This window comes from Diplotaxodon limnothrissa, linkage group LG19 (genome assembly GCF_057381915.1).
Source record: "Diplotaxodon limnothrissa isolate DT_005_m linkage group LG19, D_limnothrissa_male_GT1.1, whole genome shotgun sequence".
Classification (NCBI taxonomy): Eukaryota; Metazoa; Chordata; class Actinopteri; order Cichliformes; family Cichlidae; genus Diplotaxodon; species Diplotaxodon limnothrissa.
Genome location: NC_140614.1, coordinates 30,524,227 through 30,541,106, shown reverse-complemented (window position 1 = coordinate 30,541,106; position 16,880 = coordinate 30,524,227). Strand labels below are relative to the sequence as shown.

At 41.7% G+C, this 16,880-nt stretch overlaps 1 protein-coding gene across 1 annotated transcript; it reads left to right on the top strand.

Annotated features, from left to right (window-relative positions):
* The first annotated feature begins 4,530 nt into the window (after nucleotides 1-4,530).
* Nucleotides 4,531-16,858, top strand: lg19h14orf180 (linkage group 19 C14orf180 homolog). Its single transcript, XM_085343288.1, has 9 exons — nucleotides 4,531-4,911; nucleotides 5,674-5,704; nucleotides 8,919-9,005; nucleotides 10,271-10,391; nucleotides 12,277-12,307; nucleotides 12,392-12,500; nucleotides 13,740-13,903; nucleotides 14,056-14,188; nucleotides 15,043-16,858. Exons 1-9 carry the CDS (start codon nucleotides 4,759-4,761, stop codon nucleotides 15,246-15,248), a joined length of 1,035 nt encoding a protein of 344 aa, XP_085199414.1. The 5' UTR covers nucleotides 4,531-4,758; the 3' UTR covers nucleotides 15,249-16,858.
* The last annotated feature ends 22 nt before the right edge of the window (nucleotides 16,859-16,880 follow it).

Genomic DNA, 16,880 nt, shown 5'->3' with positions numbered 1-16,880 from the left:
TTGCTCACCGTTCTCATGATCCTTTTGACCCCACGGGATGAGATCTTGCGTGGAGCCCCAGATCGAGGGAGATTATCAGTGGTCTTGTATGTCTTCCATTTTCTGATGATTGCTCCCACAGTTGATTTTTTCACACCAAGCTGCTTGCCTATTGTAGATTCACTCTTCCCAGTCTGGTGCAGGTCTACAATACTTTTCCTGGTGTCCTTCGAAAGCTCTTTGGTCTTGGCCATGGTGGAGTTTGGAGTCTGACTGTTTGAGGCTGTGGGCAGGTGTCTTTTATACAGATGATGAGTTCAAACAGGTGCCATTCATACAGGTAACGAGTGGGGGACAGAAAAGCTTCTTACAGAAGACGTTACAGGTCTGTGAGAGCCAGAGATTTTCCATGTTTGAGGTGACCAAATACTTATTTTCCACCCTGATTTACGAATAAATTCTTTACAAATCCTACCATGTGAATTCATGGATTTTTTTTTCACATTCTGTCTCTCACAGTTGAAGTGTACCTCTGGTGCAAATTACTGACCTCTGTCATCATTTTAAGTGGGGGAACTTGCACAATCGGTGGCTGACTAAATACTTTTTTGCCCCACTGTATGTTAATGAAGTGTGGCAGAGATCCCGTGATTGTCTGCATCATCGTATCCCAGATAAAATGAGTAAGCTGTGAGTGTCGTTAGTCCTGTCTCATCCTCTGACATCATGTTTTGTAAGCATTTAATTGAGACCTAAGACAAAAGCTAACAGAAAAAAAGAGGAGACAGCTTTGAGGAAAGCCACGTTTCTATATGTGATAAATCAAGAGGCCTTATTAGACTGAACAAGTGGGAGTCGACGACATCTCAAACAGCCAGCAGTCACATCATAGCTGTTGTCACATGTGAATTGCAGTGTCACTTAAATTTATTAAGAAGTCAATGTAGTCTTCTGTCGCTGGCTGTTGTCAGTAATTTACCTCCCACACAGACAAAACAAGCCTTCACTTTTTCTTTTTGCAGACAGATGCTGTGGGCTGTGAATAAGCAAGGAGGGCCAGGAGACATGTGTGCCTTCAGATGATTGCACACATGTCTCCTGGCCCAGATTTTTGTTTTCTATCTTGACTGGTGTTGTAAAAAGATTGATGAATAAAGACATCACTCTAATATTTGAATGTTCTTTGTTTGTCTCAAAAGATCAGAGACGGACAGCAGGGATCACTCACACTGTAAAAATATATGTAGATTTGAGCAGATTTGGTCACCCTTTTCTGCAAAGCTTCATCAGAAGTGTGTGTTGAGTGTGTGAGATTCCTTTACATCTGTGGATTGTCCACTAGGGGTTGCAAGAGTAGAGCAAAACATAATGAGCTCACCAGAGATGCCATATAAGGCGATTCCTTTTAATCAAGAATTCTTAATGAAGTGATTTTAATACACTGTGACAGAGATGAGTCATTACAAACCAAGTTAAGAGGTTCCTTTCATTAAGATTTTAAGATAAGCTATGTTTATTAGTCTTGACTGAATGTGTAACATGTGTGACTTTTTCACAGTAACCAGTTATGATCGTTTAGGCGATAATATCGCAGCCATACTTCCTAGTTTTCTTCTCCTAAATGAATGTTGCCCTTTGTTGCAAGGCACAGTTGGAGCGAGACCTGATCAAAAAGAAATCTGTGTTAAATGATGTATAGATGTGTCAGAATCTTAGCAGGGGGATTTGCGTTACTTTGTTTACCTGGACAGTGTTTGTCAGTAAAAGTCACTGGGTCAGATAATTGAGTAAAAAGAGACAGATGGTGGCAGCGTTTACTGCTGATTACATGGAGGTCATAAACTGCCTTTCAGTAGCTGGGGGTGTCAGGACCAAGCCTATTAAACTGCCAGAGCCTGAGTCTTTGAGGGATGCTGGTGCACCAGTGGGAAAGTGGATGGGTTTAAACAGACCACAGGAATCAAGAACAGAGCATAATATTTATATCTTTAAAAAGGGATGCAAGGTTTCATATTGGATGTGGTGTTTTGTGCAAGCTTGCAGTCCTGCAGGATATCTTGGCGGCCTCATGTCAAGAAGAATACTTAGTCTTGGCTTCATATCTTTGGACTTGGCATACCGTAGCTTGGGATGTAGCTGCTGTCACTCATACAGAGGAATATATTCCATATCAGAGACCTCTAGGCTATAGCAAAATTGCATAGAGTAGCTGTATGTGCACAATGCGGGAAATATAAATAGTATATGCTGATGTAGGGTCATGCGCAGTGTTGAGAAATGACGGGAGGACACAAGAGCAGCAATGTTCCCCTGCAAACCTGCTGGACAAAGCAAAATGTGTTAATCTAGCAAATACTCTTTTTAATAGCGAAAGATTTTCTCATTACATTAAGTCGTGCAGAGAAAAGTTCAAGTATGCATGAGGCAGAGAAACTAAGACTAAGGTTTCCAGTATTAAAGTAAAGGATGCATTGATTTTAATCTGCTGATAATTAACAGTAAAGTTCATCATTTCATACCAAATTGCACACTTGTGTACTGAGGGAGTGCGGTGATATATAAACCAGTCCAACCTGCAAAACACTGCAAATGTGCATTACACAAACCATTAACACTAATTTAATATACCAAAGTTTACTGCTCTGCAATAACCTGCAGAAGTTAAATTTATATCTGTGAATGACAGTTTCATTCCACTCTGCAGTCTGCTGCTCGCTATCTCTTTACATTAGTGTGGTGTATTGGTGTCCCTGGGCAGTGGGGGCTGTGTTTGCTGATCATACTGATGTATAGGTCTACCAACTCCACGGGACAGGCAATCAATATTCCAATAACAGGTAGATTTCCATTCTCACCCTGCGGACTAGTGACCATCAATCTATATCTATGTCAAAACAATTGTAAATAAAAGATCTGTGTTTCTGCGTTGGGAGCAAGTCAAAAGAGTTAATTGTCCAACAGCATCCCAGCCAACATGCAAAATGCAAGACAGCAGTTGTACAGACATCACATGCATGGTATATAGAAGTGTGAGTTTTTTATGATGTCAACTTTGCATATCAGTTTTATGGTGATTTATATTTTATAACTACTGTTTTATGACGTATTTGCAAGAGCATCAACTGTTTAAATATTGTTTCTCTCATCAGTTGATTTCAGTGTAGTGGGCATTACCCAGGCTGAGGGCTTCCAGATCATTTAACGATGATGGAGTTTTTTCATGGTTGGAAAAACACAGTATTTTTGAAAGGATTGTTCTCTATGTTTTGGGTGGGCTTCCAGTTGCATAGTTGCCCCAATAGATAAAGATCCAGTCCCTTCACAGTTCAGTGTGTCGTTTCAGTTTGGCTGGCCTGCAGTTTTGAAATGGAGATCCACACTCTCTGCCAGTGGCCTTCCAACTCACTCATATCAGAAGCTTTGCTTACTGTCTAACTGCATTATGGCTGTGCAGCAGGATAGTAGAGCAAGCACAATTACGTGTCTGTTTTATCCAGGTCTCTGGGCAGGAAGGAGATAAGTTGGCCTGCATCAGCATAATGTCACCTCACAGCTTATAGATAAATTTGCGCTGTTCACAGTTCGACACCTGACCCGAAGTGCGAGTTTAATGCCTTCTCATCTCCCATTCCCCAGCTTTACTAACCATTAAAATCCCATCTTGCTTAGCAAGGTGCATTGGACACTAATGGAGACTGACTCTGCCCATTTGCCTTGTTATACACCATTCATTTCCTCCTCCTGCCAAGCTTATGACCAAATGGACTGACAGTAGGGATGCTGCTCTCAGAGTCATGATCTTCTATATGATCCAGCAATCAAGATATGGCCATATCACTCATCTCTACATCCCGTCCATTCCTGTTGGCACAGGTTTGCCTCGGATTAGTGTTGAGTGTTAAGGTAAGTGAGCAAACATCCGCAGGAGGCGCTCCTCCTGAATAAATATTTGTTGTCCTTGTTTGGATAGTGAGTCTTTTCTCTTATATGGCTATTTCTAATGATCCTGTGTTTTTCTCTGCGGTTTTCTTTCCGTTACAGAATTGTGCTTGGTTGCACTGTATTCCAAAAACATGCTAACACAGCATTTGGTGAATAATTCTTATGTATGTCTCATTTATAAATCATGAGCAGGGCAGTAAGAATCAAAATTTCCTCATACTGTTAATATGCATAATGTACTGCACACAGCACAGTATCAGAGGAAAAAAAGGGGTTCTCACAAAAGTGAATCGAATTATATGCAATATTTAAAGCTGTAGTAGATAATATACATGTGCCACTATGTTTGCTTTTCATCATCAAAACATAAACCTTTGCAGTTTCCCTGTTCGAGGATTGGAGAGAGACTCAATGTGCTCAGCAGACTCTGGAGGAGCTACTGTACATGTTTAGAGCAGGGATTGGCTGAGAGCGCTGTCACTCAAACAGCAAATACTCTCCAACTTCCTCTGTCCTCCTTTCCTGGTGCAGCCTAGGAGGAGGGAGGGGAATGAATCTTTTCTGTGTGAGTCGCCAGTGCTCCCTCAGACTGCTCCTTACAACCTGTCCTTGACTTACTGTGCACAGACGAGACTGAGAGGAAGCTGCACTGCTCCCTCCTCCTCCTGTCACATTCCTGTTTTGATTCATGTGAGCGGCAGCGGTCTGAAAACATTTCACTGTGTGGCTGCTTCTTTCTACCTGTGGTGCTTCAGCAGACTGGTGAAGGGAGGAACGCTCGTCCTCGGCCGGTGGAGCTCTGATGGGAGGCAGCGCTGACTCTGGCTGGGACTGGGGATGCTGAACAGAGGGAGGGAGGGCCTGTTTGAGCTGGGACAGCAGCTCCAGCAGCAGGGGGAGTACCAGGCCGCCCTCCACTGCTTCCTCAGCTGCCTGCTGGGACTGACTCATGTGCAGAACTTCACCTCTCTGCCCAACTGCTTACACCAGGTGAGCCAGATGGGAACTGGATATACTCACACCCACAAAATGTCACACAGCCATAGATTCTGTCTTTCTGTGTGTCTTTCTCTTCCACATGTGCCAGCATGAATTCACGTGTGTGTTACCTACATCTACACATTTTTTGCCCTACCATGTATTTGCACAGCTGTCCAAACACATGTGCATCACAACACAACACAAAGGACACATTCAGTATATTCAATGTCAAACCTGACAGCACAGTTCATCATGGGTCTCTGTGTTGACACTGTAAAATCATTCGGTCTCGTAGAACTGATGATGTGCATGCTGCTATTAGCGGTGCTGAGTTCAAGCCTAATGTATTCCATAGAAACAGTGGCACTGTTTATGGTAATAGCGTAGTATCCCGTTAATATTTCCCCCATGGTGTGTGGGCTATGCGTGAGATCAGAGGCATTATGTTTGGGCTCTGTGCAGCCAAGGCCAAAGTCTTAGCAGATTAAACACTGGGGTTGCTTTAGAAGACCCTCCCACAAAGGTAGAGCTACAGTTTTAACCGTCTTTGCTTGTGCCTGAAGGAATGTCCCTGATGTCAAAACATAGCCTTTACTCCACAACTTTGGAATGCATGGCATGATGTTGACCAGCCCAACAGTGCTGTGAGGAGAGCACAATTATTTGTTTTGACAGCTCGTGACATCATGCATACGCCTACCCGTCTGTGATGTTGGAAGTGAATTATTTAATATTTAACTACGTCCCTTGGTTGTTTTTTATGCTTTACAGATTGCAGAACTCTTCATCACTGAAAAGAATTGTATCCTTTACTAACAAAAGAGGAAAAGCTGATCTGACACTTTTTCTGCCCCTGTCCTTTAAGCCTCTAGCAAGCAGCTAACTATAAAACTAGCTCTTCGACTCTGTAAACCTGTTGTGTAAAGGCTTGTCACTGAGGCAAGCTTGGCAAATTCCACCACAATGAACCGTGTAGACCCTTTATAGAAAGCAATGTAAAGCAGAGAGGATGAGGGGATGTCTTTGAGGCATTTGTCCCCAAATGCCTCATGTTTTGTGTGGAGCCCAGGTTGTGTGTCTGTCTCTTAAGAGGATTTGTAGGCTCTTATCTCCACACAACAGAGTGGGAAAGCACTAATTAACCCGTATCTGCGCTGACTAGCCTGTGCATTGCCACTTCACTGCTTCTATAAACTATAGCTGTAAAGGACAGAGAGATAATAGAGAGGTGTTATGTTTCAGGATATATTACCTCCATGGCTCCTCTCTCTGTTACTGAGACACTCCAACACTTTACTTGCCAGCTCAGGTTATCTACCTCAGCAGGGCTCTAGCGCTCACTGTCCATTTTCCAAAATAGGTCAATTTGCTGAGCTTCATTTTGTCAATAGCCATTACAGTTCGCCCCTCTCAGCATGGAAAGGTATCTACTTACAAGGGTCATCTTCCAAGATGGGGTTAAATTTTTTTAGCATACGATACACTCTTTCCTGAAGTCAGTAAGAGTAGCGTGTGGTGTCATGTCAGATTTGGCTATTTTATTATGCAACGCATATTGTTTTGGTTTAATGTGAAATTACAAGCATTGCAGGTCAGATACAGACTGAAATAGTTTGCATAACAATGAAAAAGGGTTATTGCAGTCACGAAAACAACGCTTCGAGATTGAACCATTTTTGCCGTTTAAATTGCTTCCAACCTTTCAGTTCTTTTAGTATTTTTCATGATAATCACAGAAGCTGAAGCAGTGATGTTTTGGTGCATTTGTGAATACCCTCTGGGGAGGTGAGGTGAGGGGTCAGTCTGCTCAAACTGGGAGCAGGATGTGGGAACTTTTTAGTGTCACGCAAATGCTGTATGAGAACAGGATTGGCAGCGTCTTCTCATGTGTTATTTCTAACCAAAAGCATGATAAGAAAACCAATGAGTCCAGACAAATAAACTATATTAGTTGCACTTGATAGTCATAGTACCAGTGCAATGACTGCTTAAGGCTTGATGTGTTGTTATCAGAGCTGGAACCGTCCACAAATGACCTTTATTCAAAGCCAAAGGCTGTTTTAGCTCATGAGTGTTACTGATATGTGTTTCATGGAAAGAAAACTGCGTGGCACACGCGGACTTTAACTTCCAATAAAGGTGGATTTCGGATAAAGATGCAGTTATATCCCGATTTCAGATTTCTGAAGTACAATTAGTTAAGTTATATCTAATTAAGTCACGTTTCAAGTTTCTTAGGTGTACTATTCCACAGCAAATTCCAATTTCCTCCCTACTAAAATAGGTTGTACACTTGAGGTGAGCACACGTGTAATCAGATGCCTTTGAAGGTTCCAGAGTTTTGGAGTGTAGTCCAATTACAGTTTCAGAGAGGGTGTGGATGAGAGAATGGAGGTCATTCCCAGGAGAGCATTGTGTGAGGTTCCTGTTGTTGCATTGTTATAGTCCAGGCTGACTAAAAATAGCAGACAGAAGTAGCGCTGTGACCTTTGGTGACGGCTGTTCCCCTCATCCTCCCTCACAGATGGTCCGGCTAAACAGGTGACTCCCAGGAGCGGTGACAGGTATTTCTAACCATCTTGTAATAGAGCTCTAAGCTTGCTCAAAAATGTGATCAAAGCAAAAGCAGTACAACAGTCATCCTTTTCCAGTGACTTATAAAAGTGCTCAGTTTTTCTTCTGTACAGCACATTAAATTATTTAAAAGCACTTCCTCTAAAAGCATTTCAACATTCATCCATCACCATTCCTCATCCTGTTACTAATCAGCTCAGGAGTACACGTTTTCTTGCATTTCTTACATCTTAGATCTTGTTTTGTTTTAATTGTAGTGGGTCTTTGTCTCTCGGGCAAATACGGTACTGTGCAGAAGTCTTGAGCCACACCATGTTTCTTTATATTTTGCCAGGAAAATGGGAATTAGTTGCACAAGTTCATTGAAACATGTGCAAACGTGTTTCCCGATGGATCTGCGTTGTGTCTAAATCTGTCTGTATTATCTGTGTTCATACTTTCATCAGTTTTTGACAAGATCCCCAACACAACTGACTTAAAGATACAATTTAAAATTGCTCCTTTGCTAATCTGTCTGTTCTGTGTAGACACGACACTGTTTTATCCCCCGAATGAGTCATACTTCAGTGTTAAGTGGGTTAACAAACAAACAAGGAAAAAAACTGGACAGGAAATGAGTGAAAAACAGCCAATGTCCAAAGATGAACTTTGTGAAGATTTTTCAGAAAGACTGGGGCACTGTGCTCAAGACCATTTGTGGAATCAAAATTTAAAGAAATATGGGGACACTCAAGAATTTTAAACAATTCTGTATATGGCTTGGCTCATGTTTTTTTTAATAGCATGACGCACTAAAAAATATTTTAAAAATTGTATATTATATATTATGAAAAACATTATAGGATTTATTGGCATGTAGCGTCACAGCAGAGCTGAAAAGAGGCACACATGAGAAATCTGGTGTTAAGTCGGACATTTAAACAAGCACGCCTGAGTTTATTTTAAGCCTTCTCCGTCCCAATTGGTCTTTAAACTCACCTGACAAACATCAACGGTGTCGTTTTACAGTGGAACAAAAACCAAGTGCATGGAATGTTTCAAGCGAGCTATTTTTAGGACGCTTAAAATAGAGTCTTTTCATGGAAACAAAAACCTGCCAAATCAGATCAGTCCAAAACATCATGTACAAAAAATATACACAAAAACGACAAAGGAAGGCAATACAACAGAGATATGAGTCGTTATGTGGCATGTCTATATTATCAGACTGAATGTCTGACATGTTTTGGCTCACAAAACCACAAAAACAGCAGGCAGAGTGACTGACCTCTAATCTAATGTGTCCTGGAGTACTGTATGCTGTGTTTGCCCATAGGTTTGTTTGCACGTGAGGTGAAAAAAGTGTGTTGTCTATGAGCTGTGCAGCAGAGACTGTTTTTAACTTAAGCAGCTGCCTGTAATCCCTCTGATATCCGAGACTGATCCTTCACCCATATAAATAGATGGGAAGGCCCTCCAGTTCATACAGGCTGAAAAAATGTTCTATGAAGTGGCATTGATCGAGCTCACCGCTCTTCAGGGGAGCACAGGCAAGTACTTTTCATGTTATGCTATCAAGGAATACTTCTGGGAATATGTGTGAAAACACATAGCATGTCCTATAGAGCGTGCACTTTGAATCCGTGTGGTTTTGGCATGTCCTCGTGATTTCTTAGAATTTCGATTTCTCCGAAAACCACGACATCTGGCAGTACTCTGGTGTAAAATAAATACACAACTCTTTCAGCGAATTGCTGAACGTTTTCCGAGAGTCTTGTGTTCACTGCACAAAATTTGTCATCAGGTTTGTCCGTAGCTCAGTATAACTGCGGTTTCACTTGGATTTGAGTGGATCAGTTACTTTTAAAGGCATTTTTCTGGTGATTAAAACAGTTAATCAACACATTGTTATTTTTCTTCACCAATTTTACTTTTGTAAAAATGAAGGAATACTTTTTTCTTGTTGTTGTTCAGGCAATATGACATCGCATTTTACCCAACTCCATCTTTGTTTACAATATACCCGGTCGAGCTTTACGCGAGCATTCACAGCAAGGCTGCTCATTCATCACCTGCTGCTGCCGCTGCTCCAGACGCCTGCCTCTCTGTCTGCTGCTGAGGCAGCAGCGCAGTGTAGCATGGGCACAGTGGAGATCAGGGATGGAGTAGAAGACAAATGGCCACAGTTTCTCATTACGAGCTGTGTGTCACTACAGAATACTGAAGCCCCTGATTCAGCACTCATTCAGATTGGATGCTGGACTTCTCTGGGGGCAGAGCTGGCACTATAGCTACAGCTTACAGCTTTCTTTTCCTCCCCAGTGCTTTCAAAATGTGCCCTTTCCTCTTTTCTCTGTTTCCCCCAATGTAATTGTCATTTTGTCGGTTTTGTAATGCAGACTAATGTCTTTACCTCTTACAATGATTTATTTGCATTTAGATGTGGCGTGGATTGCAAGCCAAGCATCTTCTATGTGTGTGCTCTGTGTGTTCAGTACTTGCATGATGTTTGTGGTGTGTCACTCTGCGTGCGTCTCAATGCTCCAGGGGGTGTGGCGAGTGTGTTGTTTGACTCCCTTATCTGCTCCCTCCTGCCCTTATCTCTTGTGTCTCCAGTCCTCAGTTGGCTCCTCTTTATTGTTCCGGCTTCAAGTCCACAGCAGTGCCAGACAAGTTGATACAGACAGATACCCGGCTTTCGGGGAGATTAATTTTTTGTTAAACTCTTCAGTGGAAGAGGAGGGTAGCGAGGAGCAAGGTTAGCTCAAAAGAGCGTTGTCGGGTCGTGATTCCATGCCCTGTGTTTGTGTAACAGGGCCTCAAGAGGAGGCTCCGCTGGGCTCCGCGGGATGGACAACCCCAGAGGAACTTTCAGAGCAGGCCTCCCAGGCACAGCACCTCGAACGGCTGGCTCAGCTTTGCATCATGAGCAAACAGTAGGTAAAACTGTGTCCTCTCAAAGCCTCCGTTACGCTGTAATTAATGGGGTGTTACATGTTCCGCTACTTTCAGGTCTCTCTGTATTAAATAAACTGACTTTTAGTGCTTGCTTTAACTTATTTATCATTTATGCATGATGTAGGCATTGCTGTGTGTGTGCTTTTGTATATTCTGCTGTATTTTGCCCATCATCGTCTAAGAGAGATGAAAAAAATGTTGCTGGCTTAAATATGACAAGGCAAACTGTAAGTTTTGCCTTTGTTGCTGTTAAAGATTTTAATCATTTTGATTATGAATAACCCATTGTTTATAAAGTGAAGTCATCATCTTATTAATAATAATGTCAAGATGAGTTAAAAAGGAATAAATTACTGTCACCTAACTTCTTCGAATTTTCTGTTTTCTAAAGGTTTGATGACCTTTTCTGTTGCTATCTCTTAATCTTTATTAATTATCCAAAACTATAAGCGCAGCCATCGCTATTACACATGCAGTTTTCCCATTCTGGAAATTTCTGCAAATTCCTTCAACCAAACAAACCACAGCTTCAAGCCTTTTCAGCCATGGTCAAATTTTCATGCAGATGTAGAAAAAAGAGACACCACGCTCTATGCGAGCGTTACAGAAGGAACACCTTAACTGGATCTGGTGTCTCCTGTTGCAGGGGTACTTTGTTAGGCCACAGAATGCACCCATTTTCTGTGCCTCTGTTTTCATTGTTGGGATTAGGCCATTTAACCTGATTGCCTGAGAGGGTGACAGAGGGTGGAAGGTGTGCTCGGTGGAGGGCTGGTTACACTGCTTCATTAATGCAAGCAGCATGCAGTAGTTAAAGTTAAATGAGATGGTACTGATTGTGCATGGCTGTGGAGGATTGCATTTCTGCTCTTTGGTGGTTTCTTTCCAGACTTCGCAAACTTACTCTGAAACGATTACACAGACTGAACAAAATAATCAAAAACTGCACACAAACTGACTCTGGTTTCTTTAAATAATGACCAATCTCTTACTGCGCCCGCTATAAGCGGTGGTTTTAGAGCTTCCTCCTTACAGACAGGAAGTTGTAATTGTTACTAAATCTTTTAACAATGTCATAGGAAGTCCTTTGAGCTAGTGAAGGGCTTTTCTGCCTTTGCTGATCACGTATCCTCTGAGAAAGACCTTCTAAAGCATTGCAAACTGACACCTGACCATTACTAATTGAAGGAAAGTATGGGTTTGGAACAGCGAAGCTGACATCTGTCACACTAAACAGAGCTTGCTCTACATCTATAGGCACACGTGAGGGTGTTAGGGTGATGAATGTCCTTGGCAGACTTTTCAGTGCCAATATGACTGGAACAGCTGGCAGATCTTCAATGAAACCCATCGTGTTCACCTAGCTTAACACTAAGCAGGAGTGAGGCAGAGGGGCCGGAGATAGTAAACCAACCTGTGAGCGCCATGCCCTTTGTAATTCACCCTGAGAATAGACAGTGGATGGCAGCGCTGGCAGAAAAAGAAGGTTTCCACTTCCTCCATAAAGTACCTGAGCATCCGCAGCCCTGCTGTCCGTGTCCAATCACAGCACACGTGTGTTTAGATTTGTCATGCTGATGTGCCCCGAACACAGAAACTGATATGCTCCCCTGACAATGAAGCGCGTGCCTTTTCTGCTTCATTGTGGTCTGGAATTATTATCGTCACTGGAAATATTTGCCCGTAACATGTTTATGTTTTCAAACGGAAGAAAAATGTCGGCTAGATGATGTTTGATAATTCAAAGTCATCCATTATTAACATACTGTAACACATTTATTGTCAGCAAATATTTGTTCCAGAAAAACAAAGTGGCGTTGCCTTTAGTTTATTCGTTTCATTTGTCTTTCCTTTTCCTTTTAGACCTCATCTTGCCCTAGAATACAGCGGTAAGGTATGTAAAAATCGGATATTTGAACCAATAGAATATTATAACTCTTCTGTAAGCTTTAAAATAATACATCTCTGCTTCTTTCAGGCTACAAAGATTCACCAGAGGGCCTTTGGAAATGACCATCCAATTACAGCTAGAAGCCTTGAGCTCATGGCAACCGTATATGCTGAAATTGGCAAGACTGAATATTCAGGTAAAGGATAGTTGAATAATACAGACTAAACACTTATGACACAGGGATTTACTGTACGCACATAAATATACAGTGAAAACAAACATGGGTGTATGATTCAGAGAGTAGTATATAGAATAAGGGTGGAGACCTCCGTGTCTTATGATGTTAATCCCTGTTGTAGAGCGCACACAACACAGTCTCATGCCATGAAAATGTTAAATTAATTCACATTTGTGGTGATGTTGGACACAGGAACGTGCAGAGTGACAGTTTAAGGTTGTGGATTTGTTGCACAGTGTGCATGCTTGGCTTACCTGACTCTGAACTGTGCATTTTGTTAAGACGTAGAAACAGTTTAGTGTTGAGTCAGCTTACAGAGACACCCGTGCAGAACAAGAGCAGCTGCACCAAGACATGAATATAGACCATTAAAAAGGGGAAAAATACTTGTTGTTCACCTCAGTTTGTCTTAAAATGTTTGGTGAAACGCTGGAAAAATTAAGGCTCTGTGCATTGTTTTGTTTCATTTTGCACTGAGCAGAAAGGGCTCCTTTTTGGCCTGCACCATGATGGCAGGTTTAAGTGTTTACACCCCATGTCCCTCACATACCCTTGACCATTAAGTAGGTCAGTCAGCCCCTCCCTCTGCTAGAACATTGCCTGCATGTATTTTCAAGCTGATGTAGACTTAACTGTAACTGTATGTGATATGTTGAAATTATAATTGCATATGTGTCCCAAAATATCTGAGCCTTCACTTCATTTCAAGTCATCTTTGATTCAAGTCTGCACCTATTAAAAAGCCAAAGTTCTCCCCAGAAGTAAAAACATGGACTAAATAACTGACCTAAGATATTATTGTAACTAGCATGTTTTTATTAATAACTGAAGTCATCTGAGAGAGAATTTATCCAGCAATGCTGACACATACACAATAGTAGGCAACTTTAGGCAATGTGTGTGTAGTCTGTAGTGGCTAATTTTTATTTCTATTTATTTCTTTTTTATAAACTGTGATGAGATCCAGATTTTTTTAGAGGGCCTGATATAATTGATAGCTTTTTCACACAGTGAGCACTGTGCAGTTGTGCTGAACTCCCACGGCTGCACTGTACCCGGTGCAGACGGAGTTAACACACTTCCGTCTTGCCTCCTGTACATTTGCATGTTGAGCTTGAGTTCTGCTCTGTCTTGACTGGAGACTCCGATGTTAAGCTGCTCGTCTCATGTTCTGTATGGTCATGGTTCTCTTCCTAGACTCTCTGGGTCAGTGTGTGTCTGCACTGTCCAAACGTTTCGCTGCTGCAGAGTCTCTCAGAGACTCGGTCAGCTGTCTTCCTCATTCCCACCGGGAGAAACACTCAGAGGTACGCCACAGAAAGGATACCCACCACCATCAGGAAGACACACTTAAACCTAAGGTAGGTAAAACACCTGAGGGTATCTGGTTGGTGTTATTCTGATTTATTTCTGTGTTATATGAGGCAGCTTCTTTGGAATAGATCTGTTCCAGCTGTTTGCTGCTGGCCTTTAATGCAATAAATGTGCTCAATGTGAATTTTATCTAATGTAGTTAACCAACAGCAAAGTCCCCACCTCCATCCTAAAGAAGCCAAGTTCCAACTACAGACTAGACACAGAACTCAACCACAAACGTAAAGGCGAGCGCAGAGTTCGATTCAGGGAGCCTGAGACCACAGTGCACGGTGAGAAAGCATGCACGCAAACAATTTGTAATGAGTCCATCCTGCTCGGTTTTAGGCTGCAAGATGTGTTTGCACAGAGAACATGTTGCCCTCTGGTGCTTTTCATTGGTATTTTTATTCTTAAAAATGTGTTGCTATCCCAGCTTAGATAGGAACCCTCAGCCCAAAGCTGCACATGCCTTCGAATTTACATTAAAGAGGAAACCCAGCTAGTATTAAAACACCCAGAAATTGCATCATAAACTACTGTCATTTGGGGGTTCTGTGCTACTTAAAAATAACGTAATGCCAAGAGGTGTCCACACATGAGCAAGAGATTTATTCTTTTTAATTAATTATGCATGCAAATGAGGCACTGTGGAGTCTGTTCAAGAGAGACAGTGGCGACTGAAAGGGTACAGCAGCTGGTTTGTAGCTGCTGCACATCATGAGGTCAGCTTTCAGTGACTGACTGACCTCTTTTCTTTTGGCTTTGCAGACATTCCTTATTGTGACTGTTTAGGTGGTAAGTCTGTCTGAAAAATAACGTTACTAATGAGCACACGAGAGTTTCAAAAGTGCACTCATAAAGAGGAAAGAGGCTGTCAGGCTTGTAGCAGCATTAGCATTAGAATTGTTAGGACTCCACGTGGCACACATGCTATGGGGAGTTTAGCACGCCACTGTCACGTCTTGTTTAACAATGCCTGGAACAGCAAATATTAATGTAAGCTTAACTAATCTACAAAAACATCCTCTGAAACCTGACACTTGAGGCCTCGCCTCAAACGACAAAAGAAATGTGCAATTCAAATGCTCGTCATTTACAAATCAAAACTCTGAAAAACCGGTCTGGTTTTTTTCCCCCTGTGCAGCCTATGAGACTACACCATCCCGCCCCCACCTTGCCCTGTTCACCTGCCTCTTCCTGCTGATGTCATTCCTGGGCGTTGCCATGTACTGCACAGACCGTCGGCGTCCACAGAGAGTGTGCGAGGAGCTGGAGGCAGCTTTGGCAGTCTACCTGCTGCACATGAAACAGCTTCTGTGGGGCTGCTGGATATGGTTGACAATGCAGTGACTGTTATCAACCACAGGTGGAGACATGGAGCCTCTTTTAATTTATTATTAATTTTTTGTTTTTTTGTTTTTTTAGATCCCTCTTTTTCCTATCTTTGAAGGTGCCCGGGCCTACAAACACCTCAGCCATTTGGCGAGGCTCTACACACTGTCTGTGGTTTTATTCCACTCTCACCATGAAAAAGGGAAAATGTGTAATCCCAGAAATATGTAGCTTCCATGTCTGTATGTATATATGTACTAAGGTGGTGGGCATGCCACTCCATATTTAAGTTGTAACGGCATTCTGCACATCTGCACCGTTGACGCTGACATGTAACACTCGCATAATCTCCACAACAGTTCATTTTTTTCTTCTATTCATGTCACAGTCTGCTGTCTGTGAGTGAATGTTTCCGTGGAATGCAAATTTATTTTGTTACGGTACATGATTTGTGTATACCAGATATTACACAGAAATGAATGTGTATATATGGCTCAATATACTAAGGACTATCACAGTATTTAGCCTTGTAATTGCACATCAATGAATGTAGAGAGGTCTGGGAAACGACTTTGATTGGCACTTCTGATTGGCACACTGAGACGAGGCAGACAGAAGCATGAATGTGTAAACTGTTTAATGATGGTCTGAAAAAAGAAAACACAGGGCCGCATCACTTCACGGAATGACTTGGACATGAAAAACACCTTGTTCTTTTCCAACTGTCTGGTCGCCTGTCAGCTGAATGCTAGTTTCACGGAGGATAATAATCTGCAGCACAATATTACCTATCATGAAAGAGAATATACTCAATCCAAACGAATGCTTGTGCTTCTGACAGTGTTCCTCTTTATAACCGCCTGAATCCCACAAAAATACTTTATGCTAAATGTTATTTATTCTTCTATATTGTATATCTGCTTCTACGCAACTATCGGACTTCTGGTTATATGGATTTTTTTTTACTTTTTGTTATCTGTAGCATTTATATTCAAATGAAACATTCAGGTTTTAATTCTGATGTCAAGTGTATGGAAGTGCGTGGGTTGAACGGATATTTGCAATACATAACAGAAAAAAAAAAAAAAAAGGTAATTGCTATTTTAGAGGCCAAAAACAGAAATTTAACAGAGCCAGACGTTATTGTATGAGTCCCTTTATCAAACAAGGCAAGTCAAATTCAAACAGCCAAATCACCACATAAATGGATTATAGGAATCAAAGGGCACAGTGATGCACATCCCACATATCTCTCATTATGAGCAATAACACACATCACACATATTCCATTAAAACACTTTATACAACAGGTTTCAGGGAACTCAAAATAAAACGAGTTTGTTTGTCTTTTATTTTGGAGATCTCACGTTTGACTGTAGACTGCAGATGTACCGGAGAAAAGGAATACTCTCGACTCTGTACTGTCAAACGAAATCGTCATTAGCAATAAAACAATACCCAGTGAGCTTATGTCCTGTAGATGCACATTTAGCTTAAAGCTGCATTTCACTGCTGTTCAAACATCTACGGTCACTTTGAAAGAAGTGCCTTTATGGAGGGTTTTCTTAGTTCCTACCGTTTTTTGCTTTTTTTTTTAATTTCAGTTGTTTTTGAAATAAAAACTGTCATTGCCTATCAAAGTGAAGCGGC

Bases quoted from the DNA above. Each gene is read 5' to 3' on its own strand.
- lg19h14orf180 (XM_085343288.1), top strand. From the start codon at position 4,759: ATGCTGAACAGAGGGAGGGAGGGCCTGTTTGAGCTGGGACAGCAGCTC. The intron at 9,006-10,270 runs GCAAGTACTTTT...TTTGTGTAACAG, and splicing joins CGCTCTTCAGGGGAGCACAG to GGCCTCAAGAGGAGGCTCCG. The intron at 12,308-12,391 runs GTATGTAAAAAT...TGCTTCTTTCAG, and splicing joins CCCTAGAATACAGCGGTAAG to GCTACAAAGATTCACCAGAG.